The sequence below is a fragment of the Phoenix dactylifera genome, chromosome 17 (assembly GCF_009389715.1).
Source record: "Phoenix dactylifera cultivar Barhee BC4 chromosome 17, palm_55x_up_171113_PBpolish2nd_filt_p, whole genome shotgun sequence".
Taxonomy (NCBI): domain Eukaryota; kingdom Viridiplantae; phylum Streptophyta; class Magnoliopsida; order Arecales; family Arecaceae; genus Phoenix; species Phoenix dactylifera.
The window spans coordinates 11,772,377-11,792,087 of record NC_052408.1 but is presented as its reverse complement, the minus strand read 5'-3'; the positions used below and the strand labels follow the sequence as shown (position 1 = coordinate 11,792,087).

General features: G+C 37.7%; 2 protein-coding genes across 2 annotated transcripts; both read right to left on the bottom strand.

Annotated features, from left to right (window-relative positions):
* Positions 1–698: 698 nt before the first annotated feature.
* LOC103701085 (protein DETOXIFICATION 45, chloroplastic) lies at positions 699–12,499 on the bottom strand. Its single transcript, XM_008783042.4, has 15 exons — positions 12,357–12,499; positions 10,978–11,340; positions 9,140–9,309; positions 7,932–8,075; positions 7,672–7,850; positions 7,230–7,365; positions 7,028–7,124; positions 6,296–6,396; positions 4,826–4,989; positions 4,530–4,601; positions 4,217–4,333; positions 4,038–4,133; positions 3,824–3,945; positions 2,251–2,308; positions 699–1,045 (listed from the first exon to the last, which is right to left on the bottom strand). Exons 2-15 carry the CDS (start codon positions 11,274–11,276, stop codon positions 968–970), a joined length of 1,833 nt encoding a protein of 610 aa, XP_008781264.2. The 5' UTR covers positions 11,277–11,340; positions 12,357–12,499; the 3' UTR covers positions 699–967.
* Positions 12,500–13,289: 790 nt separating this feature from the next.
* Positions 13,290–17,800, bottom strand: LOC103701084 (chitin elicitor-binding protein). The gene is made up of 4 exons (XM_008783041.4): positions 16,990–17,800; positions 14,024–14,141; positions 13,722–13,909; positions 13,290–13,604 (listed from the first exon to the last, which is right to left on the bottom strand). Exons 1-4 carry the CDS (start codon positions 17,678–17,680, stop codon positions 13,465–13,467), a joined length of 1,137 nt encoding a protein of 378 aa, XP_008781263.2. The 5' UTR covers positions 17,681–17,800; the 3' UTR covers positions 13,290–13,464.
* Positions 17,801–19,711: the final 1,911 nt, after the last annotated feature.

Below are 19,711 nucleotides of genomic sequence, written 5' to 3'. Positions count from 1 at the left end.
GGCAACAGATGGCGCGCCAGGTAGGGGTACCCCCCGAGGACTGAAGGGCTGCGTCGGGAAAAACCTGCCCAGGACCTTTCCGCTAGGTGGCTGTGTTGTGGGATGGCCTGAATTTAGTTCCATATTGACCAAGTAGCGGAAAGGTCTGCGCCTTAAATGGAGGGCAAAAATTCTTTCCTCACGAAGTGCCTTTTGAAGGGCAAAACCGTGAAGGGCGCGTTGAACCCCAAAGCGGACAATACTTCGTGAAGGATGCATTCGCTTTCTCTGCTCGGCTCGGTTGGGACTATGTTGTTGTGCAGGAAAAAATCCCGGCAACACTTTCATATCCTTCAATCAATGCTTGCGTGGAAGCCACGCCATTTGCGTGATTCTTCTTAACCATTTTATGATGGTTTGAATGGCACGACAGATAACTTGGAATTGGAGGTGTTAAATTGTTAATTTTTAAGCTTTTGAACGGGAGAAAAAGAATAACACTTTTACTTTATTTCCTCATTTCCAAGCCATGACAATCCCTTTTTCCTGTCCCGGATAAAAGAATTGAGCAGATCCCAATCTGAACATTCAAACCATAAAAATTCAGCATCAGGAATAGGCTAGCTGATGCTTCTTTCCTGCTCTTCCCTTTCTTTTTAGGGAAGCCAGAGCATGATTAGGTTTTGGGCATGGAGGGCAGATCCAAGCGCAAATTCAAGTAGCAATATGCTCTTCCTTGTGATTAGAATAAGGAGGAATTATCACAATGCGTCTCATCAGAAGGAATGAATATTGGTTTCCAACTAAAAAAATTCCCACTTTACACATAATGCTCTGATCTTTGCATATCTCAAAAAAATCAAATACCAAAAGAACAAAAACAAATTGCAAATTAAAGTTGTCATTGTTATCCTCTAGTGAAAACTGAGACTGAACTTCGTTTCCAGCACGAAAGTGTCAGTTCTTGGTCATGGTTTATAGATGCGCTTCAATCTACAGCGAGTACATTTGCATACTCCACCTCGTCATCTTCTGCTGGTACCATGGTAACTGAATCATACTGGGGCTGCATGACCAGAAGGTATCCCAAGGACATGCCAGCAATATTACCACAAAATCATCAGAAAGAAATCGTTATAATGATAATCAAATCATACAGATTGATGTGAAACTACAAGGTTACCCCTTAATCTGAAAATCATGTATTAATTTTATTTTGTTAACATCGAACATCTTGTCCAAACATTATACAAGAATTTAAAAAAGACAGATTTTCTTCATTTAATCTCGATAATTTTGTAAAGACGTAAGTTAACAGTCGCATATAATGGTATTGTAAGAAAGAAAAAACAACTAAATAATACTTAAGCTAATTTCCTTCATATGGTTCTTGCATGTAGGATGTTTCAAGTGGCCTCGCGAGATAGTTTCAAATATGAAGTTTTGATTACAATCCATCACCAAGAAAATTCCAGAAATAAAATATTGGTAAGGTTTTACAGGGGACAAAAAAAGTATGTATGTTATCTATCCAACTCAAGTAAGGTAGATGTAATGGAAATGTGTTTTGATACGTGCTGACCATCAAAATGTGTTTCACGAACTCAAATTTGGCAAAAACGAGGGGGTGCATGCATCAGACGTTCATAACCATTATGAAGTTGAGGTGGATGTATCGAAGAGTGAAAAGCTATGCACATTCATAAGCAAAGAACTCAAGAGGCTACAAAACAGCAAGATATTAAATGACAAGGAGAGGATCGAAAAGCTCTGAAAAATTTTCTACTTGAAAGTTCTTAGGAAGGAAAGGAGGAGCTAACAACTGTCAGCACTCAACCTTAGGGGCCTTCAGGAGGTCTGGGGTTCAAAACCTAGCGATTGCTCAAAAAAAAAGAAAAGAAAAGAAAAGAGAAGAGAGAGAGCTAAAATTAGGGGTACCGTGTGACTGTCTACCACAGGCCCAGTAATGGAAATAATGGAAACACCAGATTAATGGGGAAAGTTTTGCAAGTTTTGGTCATCTTTGAAACTGGTCTATTCAAGCACAAACATCTTGAGAGAGATTTCTTCAACATCCTTCCAAAGGATTCCAGGATGTCAATAGGTTCATTTTCCAACCGAACTGAACAGAGAAACTTTATCTGATCATTAGGCTTTTTGAGCATAGGCATAAATATGATAGCTCACTAAATAAAACATGATTACAAAATATGCTTTATGTAGTAACGATAAAATTAAAGTATTAAGCGATTTAGGCATGTCATCACCTACCTCAGATTTTGGAATTTCCTGCTGTAAGAACCACCATGGACCTGTTTTCCAATATAATCTGCAAAATGAAAGCAACCAGATTCAGTTGAATCAAAATATAGATGTTGGCCACGACAAGGTATGGTATGGTTACAAATACTCTCTAAATATCTGCTCAAGAAGACAGTGGATAAAATGAACAACAAGAATTAATTGAAAAAAAAATGGATGTCCTGTTGAAAATTAAGATAACACTATCAAACATGAGAATAGAAATTCGAGTATTGGATGTAGAGGAGGGATTCAGGAAAGAGAGAATTGACAATAGTCAAATAGCTATATGAGCTGTAAGATGAGCTAATATTTCAATGACTGATGATATCCAAGAGAAGAGTCGTAAACCTAAGCCAAGGTTTCATAATTTGATTAAAATTAATCTTTGGGCCTTTACATGAAAGCAGATGAGTATAAGTATGATACAAGAAACTTAACACGTGTAAGTATATTTGCATTACCAAATCACATACAACTCAAAATAGAGCAATCATCTGTAGGAGGTAACACTGCAAGGAGGTGTAAGTATTGATACAGATGAATACAAGATCAGATGATCCAAGTATCAGGCTTCCCAGGCTCAGTTTGGTATACAAAAGTTGTGCTTGAGCTCAGCTTGAGCTGAGCTTAACATAAGTAATTCAACCTCAGTTCATATGTTCCGAGCAAAGCTTTTATCGATGAGCTAAGCAACCTTTTACTTTTGCAAGCCACTAATGTAAATGAGCCGAGCTCTGAAATATGTTTGAGCTCAGCCATCTCCTAAATGAGCCAAGCCTAAATAAGACACCATCAAGCTGATCCCCAGCTGCTTATGAACAGCTCATATCATTGGCAGCACAAGATATCAGTCTTAAATGGACATGATGGACACAAGTCCAATTTTGATAAGTGTCAGTCCAACTCAGTAGAAGGCAAGAAATCATGATCCAGGGGCTTGTATGTACTTTTTTTAATCAATAAATATAAAAATATTTGCTAAAACATTAAGAACATTTTCTTAACTTCCACATCCAAGAATGACGAGAAAATGTAAAGCAGTACTACTTAGCAGAAACAGGAAGCAAAATAAAAGTTGATCCAATAGGGGTCAGAACTCAGAATCACCATTATACCAGCTAACATAAATTAAGATTCTTTACAGAATCTAATTTCATTTCTTGTAAACTATCATCACCATAAAAATCCAATAGTGTTCCTTTCATATGCACAGGCATGTTGGGTGATGATTTTATATACATACATGCACACACACACACACAGAGAGAGAGAGGATACATTCTGATGGTAAGAAAAAATAACCATGTGGATTGTGAACTAGGTGTATCAAGTTTGAGCATGAGTTACAGGATACAAGTTAAAAACTGTATTAGCACACTGCCTCTGCATACTAATAAGTTGCACTAATCAAACATAAAATTCATCAAGCATGAACAACCATCATGGGATAACAAACAGACAGAAGGAGGATAGAAAATGATGAATATACTGAGTGGCACAAGCATGATAGCTAATACTTCCATTAACACGCATGAATTACCTCAAAAATCCTGCAGCCATGCGCAAGCTCATGAAAAGGGTCAAGCCAGACCAAACTCCTGCAAGGCCAAAAATGGATGGAGCATATAGCAAGAATAAAGAAGATAATGCCCCAACCATCATCTGGAAAACCAACAAAACTATGTCAATGCCAACAAAAAAGTGTAAACCAAATTGACAATGATGAAGTTAGGCTTTCAGAAGGTGCAACATACCATAGAGCATGCTGAATATGAGAAATCTGAAACACCATAATGGAGACCATCAAAAATAAAAGCAAGAGCATTGATTGGTTGACTGGCACTGACAAACTGAAATACATTGGTGGAGAAAAATCAAGGAGGACCGAGAAAGAAGTCCAAGATAATTCAAATATAACGCCAAATATGCATACCAGAACACCAGTTCTAACAATTTGAAGCACTCCAGCATCTTTGGTGAATAATTCTGCAAGATTACCAAATGATGCAAAAAGGACTCCAGCTAAAGCAATACCAATAAACAATCCTGTCTAAAAGGGAGAACATGTATTGGTCAGATAGTTCCATAATAAAGTAAATCAAATTACATTTAAAAGTGTGCTTCAGTCAATAAAACAAGTCTGTAAGACTGCAATGCAAGCTAATAATATTTTAGTAATGAATTACTGGTAACTCATATTGCATCTTAACGTTCAACATAATAATACAAAACAAAAGAACGATTACCTTTAGGACGTAGTGAGTAATCTCCTTCACTCTATTGTAGTCACATTTAGCAAAAGAACTTGCAATCAACGCCTACCGATAAGCAAGAAGAGTTAAATAAACTGACAGGAATAAAAAGCAGAATCACTAAGCTAAACAAATTGATCAGCATCCACTCATGTACATGGATAAAGTGGTGAGGAATGAATTCTAAGATTTAAAGAAACCATAGTTAGATGGAAAGAATTGTTTATGCTACATGGCCATAAAGAGAGATGGAAATGCACAAGATCCAGACTTGGTAAATCTCCACCCACCTGCGCAGAAAGAGCCAATGCATCTGAAAGTAGAGATACAGCCAGCCATACTTGCAAGCAAATCTGATGAGCAGCCATAGCCAATGGCCCTTGTCGTGCAGCCATTGATGTTCCAAGGGTCATAGTTACTAAGACTGAGAGAGTTCTTCCCAGAAGCAGCCCCCCTGAGAAACCAAAATTTTCAATAATAACTTGCACTAATTCAGAGAATGAAACATAAAAAAAAGAAAGAATAAAACAGATGGGAATGGTGCGAATCTCAAAATAGACTGAAGATCTAGGTGACCCAAGAAAAGGAATCATTGAGGATACTAAATATGTAGTTATGTGCGGAAAGAAAATAGCATTTTCAGTTAACGTTCATATCAATTCACCCAATAGACAACTGAGACCAGAAAAACTGCAGCTGATATTATTTTAATATAACTGATTGTTATCCCAGTCTCATGCAACTATACTAAATACTGATTTCTGCAAAACATCTTGGTGGCTTCTTGAATCAAATGCTAGCCTCCATGATCACTAACACTAACCCTTCTAGCTCTATTCATTATTTGCAGCAAGGCTTCTACAACTCATTACCTCTAATTAATGGTCACTTGCCATTACGCATCATCTCAATGCACCACGTGGGTCATTCCTGTAATTATCCGCATTCCTACTTTACTATATAATAGATTATCATCAGCAGATACACTGTACATAATATATTGGTTCATCTCATAGTAAACTCTAGGTGTACAATCCACCTTCAGCTTAAAGTGGTTTAAAATGTTTGAGTAGCCTATAACATTAAAGGGCAAAGAGACTCGATGCCATTCAATTTTCCTTTTTTATTCAAATCTAAAAGTCTGTAGCATATCTTATGAATTTCATCCTAAAGGTTCATAACTGGATTCTATATGTACCACCCTTGTCTTGTTTCCTACTCATGAGGCATGGATCATCTGAAACTATGCACATCAGGGAAGATGCTACGAAATCAAGCAAACTCTAAAATTTCATTCTTGAGTTTTAATCATAAACAATTCTCTTCAACCTCTAACTGATCTAATGATCTTGCACAATGTCGGTTTAAATTTCATTGCACATATATTGCATCTAGCTTCTTATCTTATGTATAACAACAGCTTTTTGTTTTCATCTAGTAAATTTGTCTACAGGAATGGATTACGAATCATATGATTGAAGATGTAATGCAATAATGATGAATACATAACATTGCCTTAGATATTGCCACTAATAATCAAGCAATTACCTTGCAAGCCAGAAGTTATCTAGTAACAATAATGTTATAGAAGACCTGTTTTTTTTGGACAACAAAAAACTGTAGAGACCACATTCATAGCTATCCATGAGACAGAAACACTTGTTAGAGACACGATATCACTAAACAGCATCAGATTTGATTTCAGAATCAAAGCTGCAGATGTTTTGAACCACTAAAGTTATTTCCAATATATTACTCACCAGATTTAATATATCCACCAAACTGTAGATCCTCGATCTTAGGAGGTAATATAACAGCTCTCTTACCAAGAGACCAGAGAAGCAGAAAGGCTGTAATATACCTGAAACATTTAAAAGGTTAAAATAAGGACTTCAAATGGGTACTACAAAGAACTCTATAATACAGCTAAAATCATAAAGCAAATATACTCTTACAGATTATTCATTTATGAATATTTGGGTAAATATACCCCCTTTTTTTTTGGTACAAAAGTAAATATACCCTTTGTGATCTTAATACTAGATGCTATACAGATTCACATAATAAATGAAGATCACTTCAACATGCTACATTATATGCACCAATAATAAATATAAAACCAATGAGGTACTAAACAATTAAGATCTCATCATATGCAACCATACTGTTCTGGCAGGTTTCCAGCATTGTCCACGGTTTCAAAAACCATCAAAACAAGATAGTACAACTGGAACTGTATCTTCTAGCATGTTTCCAGCACTGATACACAGTATGCCGGCACGAGGTCCACTACAGGTATTTGAAACCTTGGATAACACAAAATTTCATGAAACTGAAAGGCAGGAATATAATTAAAAAACATCCAATGTTCATGAGCACATTTATCATTTTTTTGTCAACTCATCAGTACCTCAGAGTACCAAATTATTAAAGTTCAGTTTCATTAAGTACTAATGGAGTATATAATAAGGCTAATGGAATGTTGTACGTACTGAGATGCAATAGTAGCAATAGCAGCTCCAGTCACACCAAGCTGGAAAGAATATACGAGTACTGGAAGTAAAAACACAGCTGAAAGATTGCCAAGTCCTGCATCGATGACAAATGTGTTACTTGAAGCTACTAATTAGAAGATAAACAGGAAAGTCCCCCAGTACATATGACATATAATTTCAATAGTCTATGGAAACTTGCCTACACAAAGCAGAGGAGTCTTTGTGTCCTTGAAACCACGAAAGACACCTTGAACTGCCAAGGAAACTACAACTGCAGGAGCCCCCAAGGCCCTTAAAGAAAGAAACAGCTCTGATGGATAACGCATAGGTGAAGCCTGTTCAGAAAATGAGTTTTATGAAACAATCCTCCCCTGTAAATAGAAAACCATAAATATAAAAGATGGAACAAAGTTTGCATCAAATATTGCAAACTTAGCTACTGGGCAAATGAATGCATTACCCACACAAAAAAAAAATCAAGTTTTTATACTGGAGCAACTGCAAACAAATAATGCTTGAAATATAGAAGTAAAAGAGGTCAAGTTTTTTCTCAGTAGCAACTGTTCGCAGATAATAGTTACAAGACAGAGGAAAGAGGGGCTAATTATCCTGAAGTTATCCTGAAGTCATCAGGTACTTACAAGCGGCACACCCATCATGTTAAGGAACAAGCCAGCTCCCAAGAACAAAGCTACAGCCTCAATGGTACCAATTGCAGCAGCTAAAAGTAAGGCAGTGGACACAGAAGGTAGTCTCAGTCTCTCTACCATCTCACTGGTTACCTGTTTATCCTTGAAATTCTCTTCTTGCAAACCCCTACCTACAAAACCATTGATCTAAGTCAGCTAGGCAAAGATCCCCTCAGATTACAGTATATGAATTTTATTTAACCATGGAGCACCTGAAATAGATTGGCCAGTGACATATTTTGAAATGTCTTCTGCCACAAATGAAGTTGTGATGCTCAATAATGGAACATTAAAGAGCTTTGATATAATATTGAAGATTGACACTGAAACCCCAGCTGAAGCGAGCTCCACAGGACCTTCAGACAAAGAAGATCAAAACCAACTAAAATTGTATAGGGGTTCCAACAAATGCAGAATGCAAATATTGCATATGTTATGCACAATAGGATGATTACAACTAGACACATTATAAAGCAGTTGGGTTGATCCAGAAAAGTTAACTATCAGACATTTATGAAACAACTAACTATAAATATATATATGTCTTATGAAATAAATATAAGCATATATATATGTGTGCATAAATGTATAGTAAAATCACCTTCGGTTAGCTACAGACTCAGTTGTCTACCCAATGAAGTAGATAATTTTGAGTACAACTGAACTTTGACTTTTTAAAAATCAATATAGCTTGTGGAGACAGCTTTATTTTAGAAATTGGACTTTTGTCAGGCCATTCCACCCTAAACTGCTTAAGGACTCAAAGATACACCTCACTGAACTCAGAATCTCAGATCATAGTCCAGTAAAATATGCTCCCCCTTCAAGCAGTTATGTTTGTGCAGCTGTCTTTGTTACTAACCGCTTAAAAGCTGCCCAACTTCTGCAACAACCCAGACATTCTAAGAATAACAAGAAAACAAAATATTCAACTTCTGTTACATAGGTGTCCCCAACAAGTAGCTCAGATATACAAACTTAGAACAAGCAGATGATTGCCAATAGATGAGCTAACATTTTAATGGTTCAAATCTTAAAAAAGGCGAATTATGGTACTTGCTAACTTGATAAATCAAATCTCAAAGATGAAATAGTGAGCAGACCGAAAATCAAACTCATCGCACTCTCTAATAAGACCATCTCAATGATATCAAATTGGAGTTCTTATGAGAGAGAATGCAAGGTCCAGACTTCAACTTGATCCATCCTCTACAGTCCAACGGCTCAGTATTTTACAGTTATACCATCATGTAAAAAATAAAGAAATCTAATCACATTATCAACATACAAAGCTACAAAAATGAAATAAATAAAAGGTTAGTAATGACAAATTAATTAAAAAAAAGGTTTAATCAAAGGGAATGACACATTTCCAGCAGCATAGCAGTGCTAGAGAGCTGTTCCAGCATAGAGACAATACCTAATCCACCAATGTATGCTGTCTCCATCAGCTGTGCCAGTGGATCAATAGCTTGCCCAATAATAGCTGGTAAAGCAAGAATTATAAGCTCATTTCTCACATTACCAGGATGAAGTACACTGGCAGGACCTCTAACAAACTTACTGGGGAAAAAAAACACACGAATTACTCTGTCAGAAAAGTGAACAGTTAATCATAAATCCTGTCATAGAAGAAGGCTGCAAATATATTATGAAATGTATGAAGAATGCACTATAGCAAGCAAAATTGAGAATAGACTTTGTAAACCGTTTGCTTGCACTGTAGCAACCAAAAATTGAGAATAGACATGGTAAACCATTCGCTCTTTGCTTCACTTTTCTCCTTTATAGGCAATATGGAATTTGGGGTAAAAACCAACTCCAAATCAAGAATGGGGAAAAAAGAGACCAACATAGAGTTTACAGAAGCAGCACATTTAAATTTAAATCATACAAAAGCAATCAGCTTTTCTTTTTGTGCTCATAGCCCATGAATCTATCCATGTTATCGTGACCTTTAAAGATAACACTAATATTCTGCTACACCAACTTGCTAACCATAAGTCAGACATAGAATTCCTCTGTAAACCTGTGAATGGAGTAGTCTCCCAACTCTCAAGTATATATGATCTTAGTTATTCCTCACCAAGTTTCCTAGTGTTTTAACTTATCAAACTTTATGCTTTTTTTCCAAGATGTGCAAAAGAGTTGGTAGTTAACAACAACAACGAGAATAACAATAAAGCACTAAGCAAATCATAAAGGCCAATAAGGAAGAAGGAAAGAGGGGATGAGATGGAAGTAGGAAAGCACTGAAATTGCTCCTAAAAATTTATAGAAGAAAGAGGGAAAAGGTAAGATAAAGATAAAAGAAAGAAGCCAAAGGGTGGAAACTAATAATATAAGGAGAAGAGGGCCGGGGAAAAAGGGATGATAAGAAAGGGAACAGATAAGAGGAGGTAGAAGAATGTAGACAAAGAAATAAGAAGAAAGAAAATGAGAAAGAAAACAAGGAACACGTATGCAAGTTGCCACCCCAAAATGAATATGAAGAGCAAAAGAAGAGCAAGGAAAAAGCACATGAAGCTGCCGAGATAGCCTCTATTTCATGTATGGTGGTAATCTTCATTGTATAAAGTGCTAGAAGAATTAAGTCTTTCAGAAAGATCAATTGGGGCAAAGATGATTTTGAAAATACTGAAAGTTCATATGGTTAACAGAAATAAATTTAACCCAGTTCTGCAAAAAAAAGGGTTATATGCCATGCTCCAATCATTTTGTCGACTCCTGATCATTTTGTATTCGAGTATGTAGCAACAATCCACACATTTTAGTAGACAGCAGATCCACATGCAAAAAAAATGCTCATCATTCTAAAATAATGTTGCAGAAACTTTCATAGGAGATATTTTTTTGTTTGATATATGTAATCCAAGAAAGACTAACTAAGAGAGACCAGTTGTTGCAACAATTCTGGTAGATCATTTGGAATTCAGGACATCAAAACAAAAAGGGAGATAACATCAGTTCGGCACAAATTAGAAAGCAAACATATAATGACTAGGGTATGCATTAAGGGATTTTACATGTGTGCATGCGACAGAGAGCAACAATTTAACTGCTATCATGTGGTGAAAGATATATGTAATGATTTTGAACTGCCTAAGCAATAACATGTTGACGAAATACTGCTACATAAGATCAAAGTTGTATCAATATTGTACTATTCTATGTAAATAGCCATTAGTGATGCCCTAAAGCTTGACAAACTTAGATATGCAAAGAACAATTAGAGGTAAGAACTCATGGGGAGCTTACTCTATACCATCCTCAGTGCCATCCAAATGATACTCATTCTTCTGAGTGGATATTCCATTTACTTCATATGGACCCGTGTCACAATCTGAACAAGACTGACTCTTGACTACAGGAACAATGCGTTTTCTACATGCATTAACAGCAGAAAGAGACGACTTTGCAAGATCGATGGATAGGCAATATTCTTTCATGATGGAAGAACTAGGCAAAGAAGAATATCTCATTTTCTTATTAACTCTTCCATTGTGATCGCTGGTTTCCAGTCCAGGAAGAAGTCGACGCTGGTGAATAGCCTTCATTTTGTCAAGCTTATAAAAATTGAACAGATACAGGTACCGGATAAATTCAGGTTATCCACTGCCTCTGCAAGAAGAGAAACCAAATATTACGAACTCATTACTTTAAATCTTTTAATAAAAAGGATTTTACCCACAGATACTGGATATTAGCTTAAAGGATTAAAACATAGAAATAAACCACAAGCCTCATCCCATCAAAATTTGGGCTTGGCTAAATGGATCCACCTTCCCCAATGACCCCTATCAAGAGCCAATTCCTGTTGCAACAAAAGAATGTCATCAGATCACATCTCAGTGCCTCCATCCAAGTCTTCACTGGTCTCACCTAAGCATTTGTAACCACTCAACCTTTATAAAAGACGGGATGCTCTCCCTCACCACTGCATTTTGACCTATACTGAGAACTTTAAACCATCTCAAACACTTTTCCCCCCATTCCTAACCATCATCTGATTTACCAATTCTCTAATACTATACGTCCGAGCTTTACCGCACATCCACCTCAACATCCTCATCTCTCCCATGCTCCTTGACCCCCAACAATTCCACTCCGCACATGCAGTATCTAAAACACCTTGATCGATAAATTGTAAAAAATTATAACATAAACGACCACAAGAGTATCTTGACACCACATAAAGAAAACCCTATCTTGATAACCACAATAATCACAAACCCATATTTTTTCCCTAAAGATTACAAACAGCATCTTGATATAAATAATCAAAAACAAAAACAGATCCTTCATAGCGTAAAAGATGGAAAACGAATAAAATTCTATAGTATAGTGGGGAAAAAAAAAACCATGACAAAAATAAAACCGACGAACTCGCCCAAGGAAACAGGACCGATTACTCCCAAACAGTATAAAGTCGTCGGATTATATCTCAACAAAGCCGGGGCGAATCAACGAGGCATTGATAAGAAAAACGCTCCACAGAGTCCAGTATAGAACCCTGCAGAAAGAACCGCATTCGAGGGAGCAAGAACGGATAGACTTCGGCTTCCACTGCCTCTAAGCCTCCGCCCACGGTCTCAAAAGAATTAAAACACAAGAAAAGTATAGATTCCACGGCTTACCCTAGTCCTCTCTCTGTAATTCTCGCTCAATTTGTCTTTCTATCGTCTTCTCCCCCGCCTCCCTCAGGAAATGAAACGGAACCGACTCGAGAGGGAGAGGAACCGAAACTACCGATGATTCGGTATGGAACGAGCGCTGGTTTTGTTTCTAAGGAGCAGTAAATAATGCCTAATTGCCGGGAGGGCGGCGGGAGCTAATAGAATCGGATCCGATTCCCGGTTTTGGACCCGACCCACGGGCTCGTATAGTAATTGCATAGAGTTCCTGGTCGGGTAATCGGGTAAGGTCCATTTATAATATGACCGAGTCCGCAGATTCATTACGAAAAAATAAACGTCTCTTTTCACATCCGAATTTAGAATATTACGTGACCCCTTCCGCAAGTAACTCCCAGGAAATGAAGAAAACCACCCTCTGTTTCTATAATTTTCAAAAATCCCAGTTTCTCAATTTTGGCTTCCAAGATAAAAAAAGGAATATTCGCTGGTTTAGAGATTCGAACTTTAAGATTCGAACCAATTAATTAGCTATGCCGATCCCTACAAATAGTTGATCATGTTGAACCATGTACAACCTTTTTATTTGATCAAGACCATGCCAAATGATGCCAAATAGGAGTTTTATTAACTCCTAACAACACTTATGAGTCCATTCAATCAACATCAATCCCAGAAGTATATTCCGGGTCTAGACATTCCCATAAGTTGCTTTCGATCTATTCATCCCATGAAGGACCAACTGGACCTAGTAATTAGGTTTAGGAATGAATTGACAAGCTCAAACATGCATGAACCATAGCAGTTAACTTTCTTCCTTTCTTCTTCTTTTTTTTTTTTTTTTTTGTGGTACATCGACAGCTCATACCAGTCACGCATGAGCATTGCCATCTGAGTCAAGAGATAAAATACTCCACTTAAATCAAAACAAACATATAAACATCTTAAAAAGTTATTCTATTATGGACTTATTTTGTTGAATCACAAAACATCCAACGCGGCATACATCGAAAAAAGAAGAGAAGAGAGAGAGAGAGAGAGAGAGAGAGAGAGAGAGAGAGAGACTAGTCTACTGGTACAACAGCCATGTAGGGAAAAAAGTAGAACCCTTTCAATTGGTGCCACGCCAAAGAAAACCAAAACAAAGCAAACCAATGTGAACGGTAATGAAAAGCTCCATCCAATTCAACCCCTGTAATCCCAACCCTGGAGCAGAACTATTGCTTGGCTGAGACTGCGGCGCGCTCCCATCTGGTCGGAAAAGAACACAAGCAAAGAGCGACCATTAAAAGATAGAAATGATACCTTTATTTAAACTGACCTGTGCAATTTAGAAAAGGAGGTTTTAGAGTTAGAGACAAAGCCTACTGTTGCATAGAGACAGGGTGGTGAGGTTGGTGTGAATGGTGAATTTGGTGGTATTGGTGTAGCCAGCATAGGCACATAGAGTGTTCTCACAAGCCGAGATGGATGATGCGTTGCCAAGATAAAGACTCCCACACTTTGCAGCAGGGCAAGTTGAGGAACTTATTCCTTGGGTTGGTTGGCAGTTTAGCCTATTAAACACACAGAATCCCAGAGAATTATTTAGAACAGATACTAACATGCGAACAGGTTCAAACATACAACAAATTCCACACAAAAAGATGATTCCAAAAGGGACAACTCACTGCCAAGTGGAGGAGCTGCAGCTGCAGAGGACACAGTCATTGGCAGTGAGAGCATAGCTATCATTGGGAAGGCGGAGGTGACGGTCGATAGATGTGTTGCTTATTGAGGAAGAACAAGCTGTGGAATCAACATATATTGTTAATCCTTTGCTGGTAAAACAGAAAACAGAGGAAAGGGGGTGAAAATTAGAGCGTAAGAAGAATATGTCTAGGGACAAGATCCAGTCAAACCTGCTTCTCAAGTTTCAATCTAGTAGCATGTTAGTAATATTCCAGAAAGAACGAAATGCATAACCCAAGTGTATTATCATTATTACTTCTAAGTTTGTCTATATGGATGCCGAATAAGAACGCAGAAGAGAGCAATTTATAGAGAAAGTTTAAAAAAAGCTTCACTACAAAATAGTGCAATTTGGATTTAAGTTTTTAACATACAAAGCTTGTGCATAACATAATAACATATAGTCTTTCCTCAAAAAAATAATAATAATAATAATAACAAACGGAATATGCCTAAATAATTTCTTCTATTGTACAAATTCAAGTGTGTTGTAAATTCTTTCGCGTTCATTGTACCTTCGCCCACTCATTTTCCTTCTGGTAATTATCCTTTCCCTACTGCTTCTTTTAAACCTGTCCATCACATTCCATCATTCCATTTTTCACACCCACTGATTTTCCTTTGGTAATAATCTTCTCCCTAGTGTTTCTTTTATAAACTTGTCCATCTCATTCCATCATTCCATTTTTTCCCCAGGATCATATATGTGATGTGTTCAAAGACTTTTTTGAGAATAATGTGTATTCAAAAATAATTAATACAATGTTATCAAAAGTTGAGATTTGATTCACAGTCATGGTGTTGCTTTGCCTGAAGAACCGGATGGACTGATTGTGGATCCAGACATTGCATTTTAGCATAAAATTGTGAGGAAGCTGGGAAACCCTTGTTTTCTTCGCTTTATGCTTTTATTTTTTCCTTTTTCTGTGCATCCGCGTAGGTTTATTTTCCTGTTGTTTTTTTTCCCCATTTTTTGGAGGTGGAGGGGGAGGGGCAAGGAGAGGGAGAAGGGAAGGGGTTGGGGCAGAGGCAAGGTAAAAGTATGTTATGAGCCAGTTTTCTATGTTTGCTTTTATATTTGATGTTTTGCAAATATCAAAATCCAAAAGAATTCTGAAGTCCATATCAAACCCTCTAGAAACCAAATTTTGACTTATAATTTTTATTTATAATAAATTTATCCACCATGCGAACCCAACTATTGCACTCCCTTGCCACCCTCAGTCCTCCTAAATCCTGGAAGCCCTCCATTTACTAATCATATAATCAGACTATGACATGCTAATTAATGACCTTTCGAGGTGAACCCTCCATATATGCAACAGATCTAGATGTATCATTTGTTTAATGAAATGATTAAATCCTGAAATGTTAACCATGAAATTGTTGTATTTCCTGAATCTGACCTTTTTTGGCTCTTTCTCTCAATAACAACAAGACATTAACCAGTTTTTAATTAATATTTTAAGACAAAAGGATATATATTCAGCCTACTAAAAAATAAATGCTAGTCATGATAGACATGAAGCCACTGGATGATTATCACATAATTTGGTTTTCTAAGCTCAATCTTGATTTGCAGAATGTCATCCAATCTGAATGGCACTCCCCAGCCTTTCTGGATTCCAATGGATTAGATTCATTTCAATTCATTCCAAACACTATGCATAGCATCTTGCTGTTGAAGAAAACATTCAGACTACTCCAAATGCGTGGCACCACAGTTGCAGGCTAAAAATGATCAGGTACCTACATTTACAGGGTTATATGCATGGTTTCTCTTAAATAAGAGTCCTCAAAAAGAAAAAAAATTTCCCCACCGCTTTCATGAAGGAGGTTGCTTCAAAGCATTTACACAATCACACCCCAAAAGGTTAGTGTACACCTCTTTCCCTTCCATTTTAACATAGTTCTTTGGCAGGATGTCAGAATGCGGGTGTTAGCATAAGGACATCTGTTGACAGAATTCAGAAGTTGTACATACAAGCAAGGAGACAGACTTGTGGACAAGGATTTAATTGATCATAATGGGATTTAGATGAATACTTGTATGCTAGAATTAAGAAGATCAAACAAAAAAAATAAAAACATCAAAAAGGGGTCAAAAAGGAAATTATGAATACTAACATACTATTGAATAATGCAAAGAAATGATACAGAAAAATATTCCACCTACAACACGATAAAGTGAAGAGTATAGAACAACATTGCTCTTTTTCAAGGGAGACATTTGTCAAGTATAAGCCCTCGCTCCCTTTGGTGCACCAAAGTTAGCATCCGTGATAGGATCTTGAAACATTTTTTACTTTAACAAACAACCAGACCATTAAGGAATACGCATGCAAAACGCCAGGGATTTATCCGACAAATTGATGTTAAGGTGCCCTTTTCTTCTTAGTGACACTTTAAGTACCCATAGAATTTGGATACGGAGTCCCAAAGCCAAAGAAATCCAGTAGTGAACTGTGAACTATCCAAAGTGACAAAAGGCTGCAACTAGAACGACAGGGAAAAGAGAGGAAAAGAAATGGATGGTGAAGTGTAAGTCCTCCATCTTAAAATCCTACTCGCTTATTATCCAAAATTCCAGCTTTCTTGCTTCAAAGAACTAAGATACTAGTTCTAAAGCGTTTCATCTCAAATCCTGCTCATTTACTGCTCCAAGATGCCACATTAGTTGCTTTAAGGAATTGCTTCTTAAACAATTTGAGCTACTCCAAGATTGCTACTTTTTTGCTTTAAAGAACGATAGGTTACTTCTAAAACAATTTGAGCTACTCCAAGTTTCCAACTTTTTTGTTTTAAAGAAGTCTTGGATTACGTCTAGAACAATTCGAGGGGTAGAAAGTTTGGTATCTAGCAACAAAATTCGATAAGAAATTGAGAGGGGAACCGAGCACCAGACCTCGAAGAGGGACATCAAGAACCTGGCCGGCCAGAAGCTTCTTCGGATCGCTAATCCCATTCAACCGGAGCAGCACGTCCACGTCCGTCCCAAACTCCGCCGCGATCGCGTCCACCGAGCTCCCGGCCGCCACCACGTGGGCGTAGTGGACCACGGCGGCGCCGTCCACCGGGTCACAGCTGCATGGCAGCGGAATCCACAGCTTCTGTCCCACCTCAATCTTGTTGGGGTCGGAGATATTGTTCGCCGCCGCGATCTCCTGGTAGGTGACGAAGCCGTTGAAGACGTTTCTGGCGATGGCGTCGAGACCGTCGTCGGCCTTGACCTTGTAGACGGGGTGGTTGCGGGCGGAGACGCCGGTGCCGTGGGAGCAGGAGCAGGGGAAGCGGACGCGAACGGTGGAGCCGGCGGGTACAGCAGCGGAGGAGTGGGTGGAGATGGGGAGGCCGTTGGCGCCGAGAAGGGAGCGGAGGGAGCGGACCTGGAAGAGGGACTTGATGGCGGCGTAGGTGGTGGCGTTGGGGGGCACGTAGCCGAGGAGGGCCTGGCACGAGGCCTTCGCGGTGGCGTTACAGGTGAATGGCGCCGCCAATGGCACCTCCTCTGCCGCCGGGACGCTGCCGTCGGCGACGAGGAGGAGGAGGAGGAGAAGGACGAAGGGGAGGGGGCGAAGTGGAAGCACCGCCCTCATCTTTCTCTCTCACTGCAAGGTCGAAGTCAAGTCTCGTAGCCGAGTGGGAATCATCATTTTATTGCCGTCCGGTTGCTGGAAATGCACTGACTTAAATATTGACTCACGGGTGCATTAAATGACGATTTTTGTTCATTGCATGAGGGGGGTGGGCAGAGTCCAACAACAAGAGGCCAAGAACTAGACCAGTTTGATTCCTTATCTCTACCTTGGTGGATGGACCCACTAGGAATGGGGATTGAAAGATCCCAGGTAAGCTATATTTATCATACTTTTAGCCACTCCTTTTCTTGTTTGATGGTGCACCACCCCATGTTCAAACTCATAGACGCATGTGTAGCTCTTATATTATGAGTGGGACTTGGATACAAAAAATATTAAATTTTAAATAAATTTTATTTAAAATTTATTTAATAATAAATATAGTTTAGATTCGAATTCTGACTTTTTTTTTTTAATGCTCTTCGCAATTCACATAAAAACATATCTTTTACATGCAAATAGCTGTTAATCCTAAGACAGAGATCATTTGGCTGGCATTTTATGCTCGAGTGCTTGCACTAATATTTTACTATGATTGCTCGGCATGTGGAATACATGTAGTTGTAAAAACAAAAAAAAATCTAAAATATCAAATGTAAACTGTTACAAAAATATAGAGTCAAAAGAAGGGTGGAGTCCTATCTTAAAATTCTCATTGCAATAGGAGAGATGTTAAATCCTATGCATATTTAAGCTACTTTTTTTTCTGTATATTTATGCATATTTTGCTCAAATTTGCATTTTAATTTGTATAGAATAATCAAGGGCTAGATAAAAGATGGCCTTTGAATTTAAAGGGCGGGAATGAAGTCTCTGGTCAACATAGATAAAATATAAAATGATAGACAAACAAAGCATTGGATCTTAATTACACCTTTAGAAATATAAGCCTTATGCCGAGAGTTGACCAATTTGACATAGTGACCCTATCTTGGTGGGGCTATCAAGTGGGGAATGAAAAGTCCATGAATCTGTAAGGATTGACCTTTGATGTTTATCATGAAAAACACTGTAAATGACTATGATATTTAAGTAGAAAAGCTAATATAGTTCAAAGGCATGTCTTTACTAATTATTATTTATTGTACTAATAATCACGTTATTAGTCCTTGGTTATTATGATTAGACCAAATACTTAACCTATACAATTATATTCGGTACTGGTGATTTGGATTCAATCCCACCCTCACCCTTACTTCAAGGGAGCATCATCTTGCCCTGGTTCTCTCTCTCTCACACACACACAGATTCTGCATAGCGGTTTTTGGTAGTGAAATGAGATCTTTTTTGACTGTAGGAAGGAATTGGTGAATCAATTTATGATGAAACCAAAATGAACGAACCAAAGGAATTAGGTCATTAAGTCGATTCTTGAGTAACTCAAATATTAAAAGGAAAAATTATTATGATAATTAACTGATTCTGTTCAGGAAAATCCACTGAGTAGTGAACAATGAAAATCTTTTATCAAAGAAAAGTGAATGATGTTAACCGATAAATAACCCATTAGACAATATCAAACAATAATGTAATCCAACGGACAAACTATGAATTTTAGATTTAACATATCAGAAATGTGGAAAGATCCAACACTTTCAAAAAAAAAAACATAATCCATGAGTATATGATATTCATAAACCATGAGATTATATCCTTATATATGTATCACATTATGAAATATACTTATCTGGATGTGTTTAGTTTTGGTTAAATTGAATTGCTCAAACCCTTGATGCAGAACCAAAACAGTCCAGCCTCTTTTCTCAAAAGAGGTTGGAAAGGGACAAATTTGAACTAAAACCCAAGCCAAATCAACTTGAGGTCTTGTTAGTTCGGTTTGCAAGTTCACCTAGTACCATGCGAACTACACCTCCTTCTAATTTGCCTTCAAATTTCGTAGCATTATATTGGACCAAAATCCTGCCTGGAGTTTTCCTTTGAACAAATACAAGATGCGTAGATCATCACCATATATACTTAGTTCGATGA

Excerpts from the sequence above, each read along its gene's own strand:
- LOC103701085 (XM_008783042.4), bottom strand. The coding sequence starts at position 11,276 with ATGAAGGCTATTCACCAGCGTCGACTTCTTCCTGGACTGGAAACCAGC. Across the intron at positions 4,990-6,295 it reads TGGTGGATATATTAAATCTG|GGGGGCTGCTTCTGGGAAGA; the intron begins GTGAGTAATATA and ends TTGGTTTCTCAG. Across the intron at positions 1,046-2,250 it reads AGGAAATTCCAAAATCTGAG|CCCCAGTATGATTCAGTTAC; the intron begins GTAGGTGATGAC and ends CTGGTCATGCAG.
- LOC103701084 (XM_008783041.4), bottom strand. The coding sequence starts at position 17,680 with ATGAGGGCGGTGCTTCCACTTCGCCCCCTCCCCTTCGTCCTTCTCCTC. Across the intron at positions 13,910-14,023 it reads TGCAGCTCCTCCACTTGGCA|GCTAAACTGCCAACCAACCC; the intron begins GTGAGTTGTCCC and ends TGTGTTTAATAG. Across the intron at positions 13,605-13,721 it reads CACCCTGTCTCTATGCAACA|ATGGGAGCGCGCCGCAGTCT; the intron begins GTAGGCTTTGTC and ends TTTTCCGACCAG.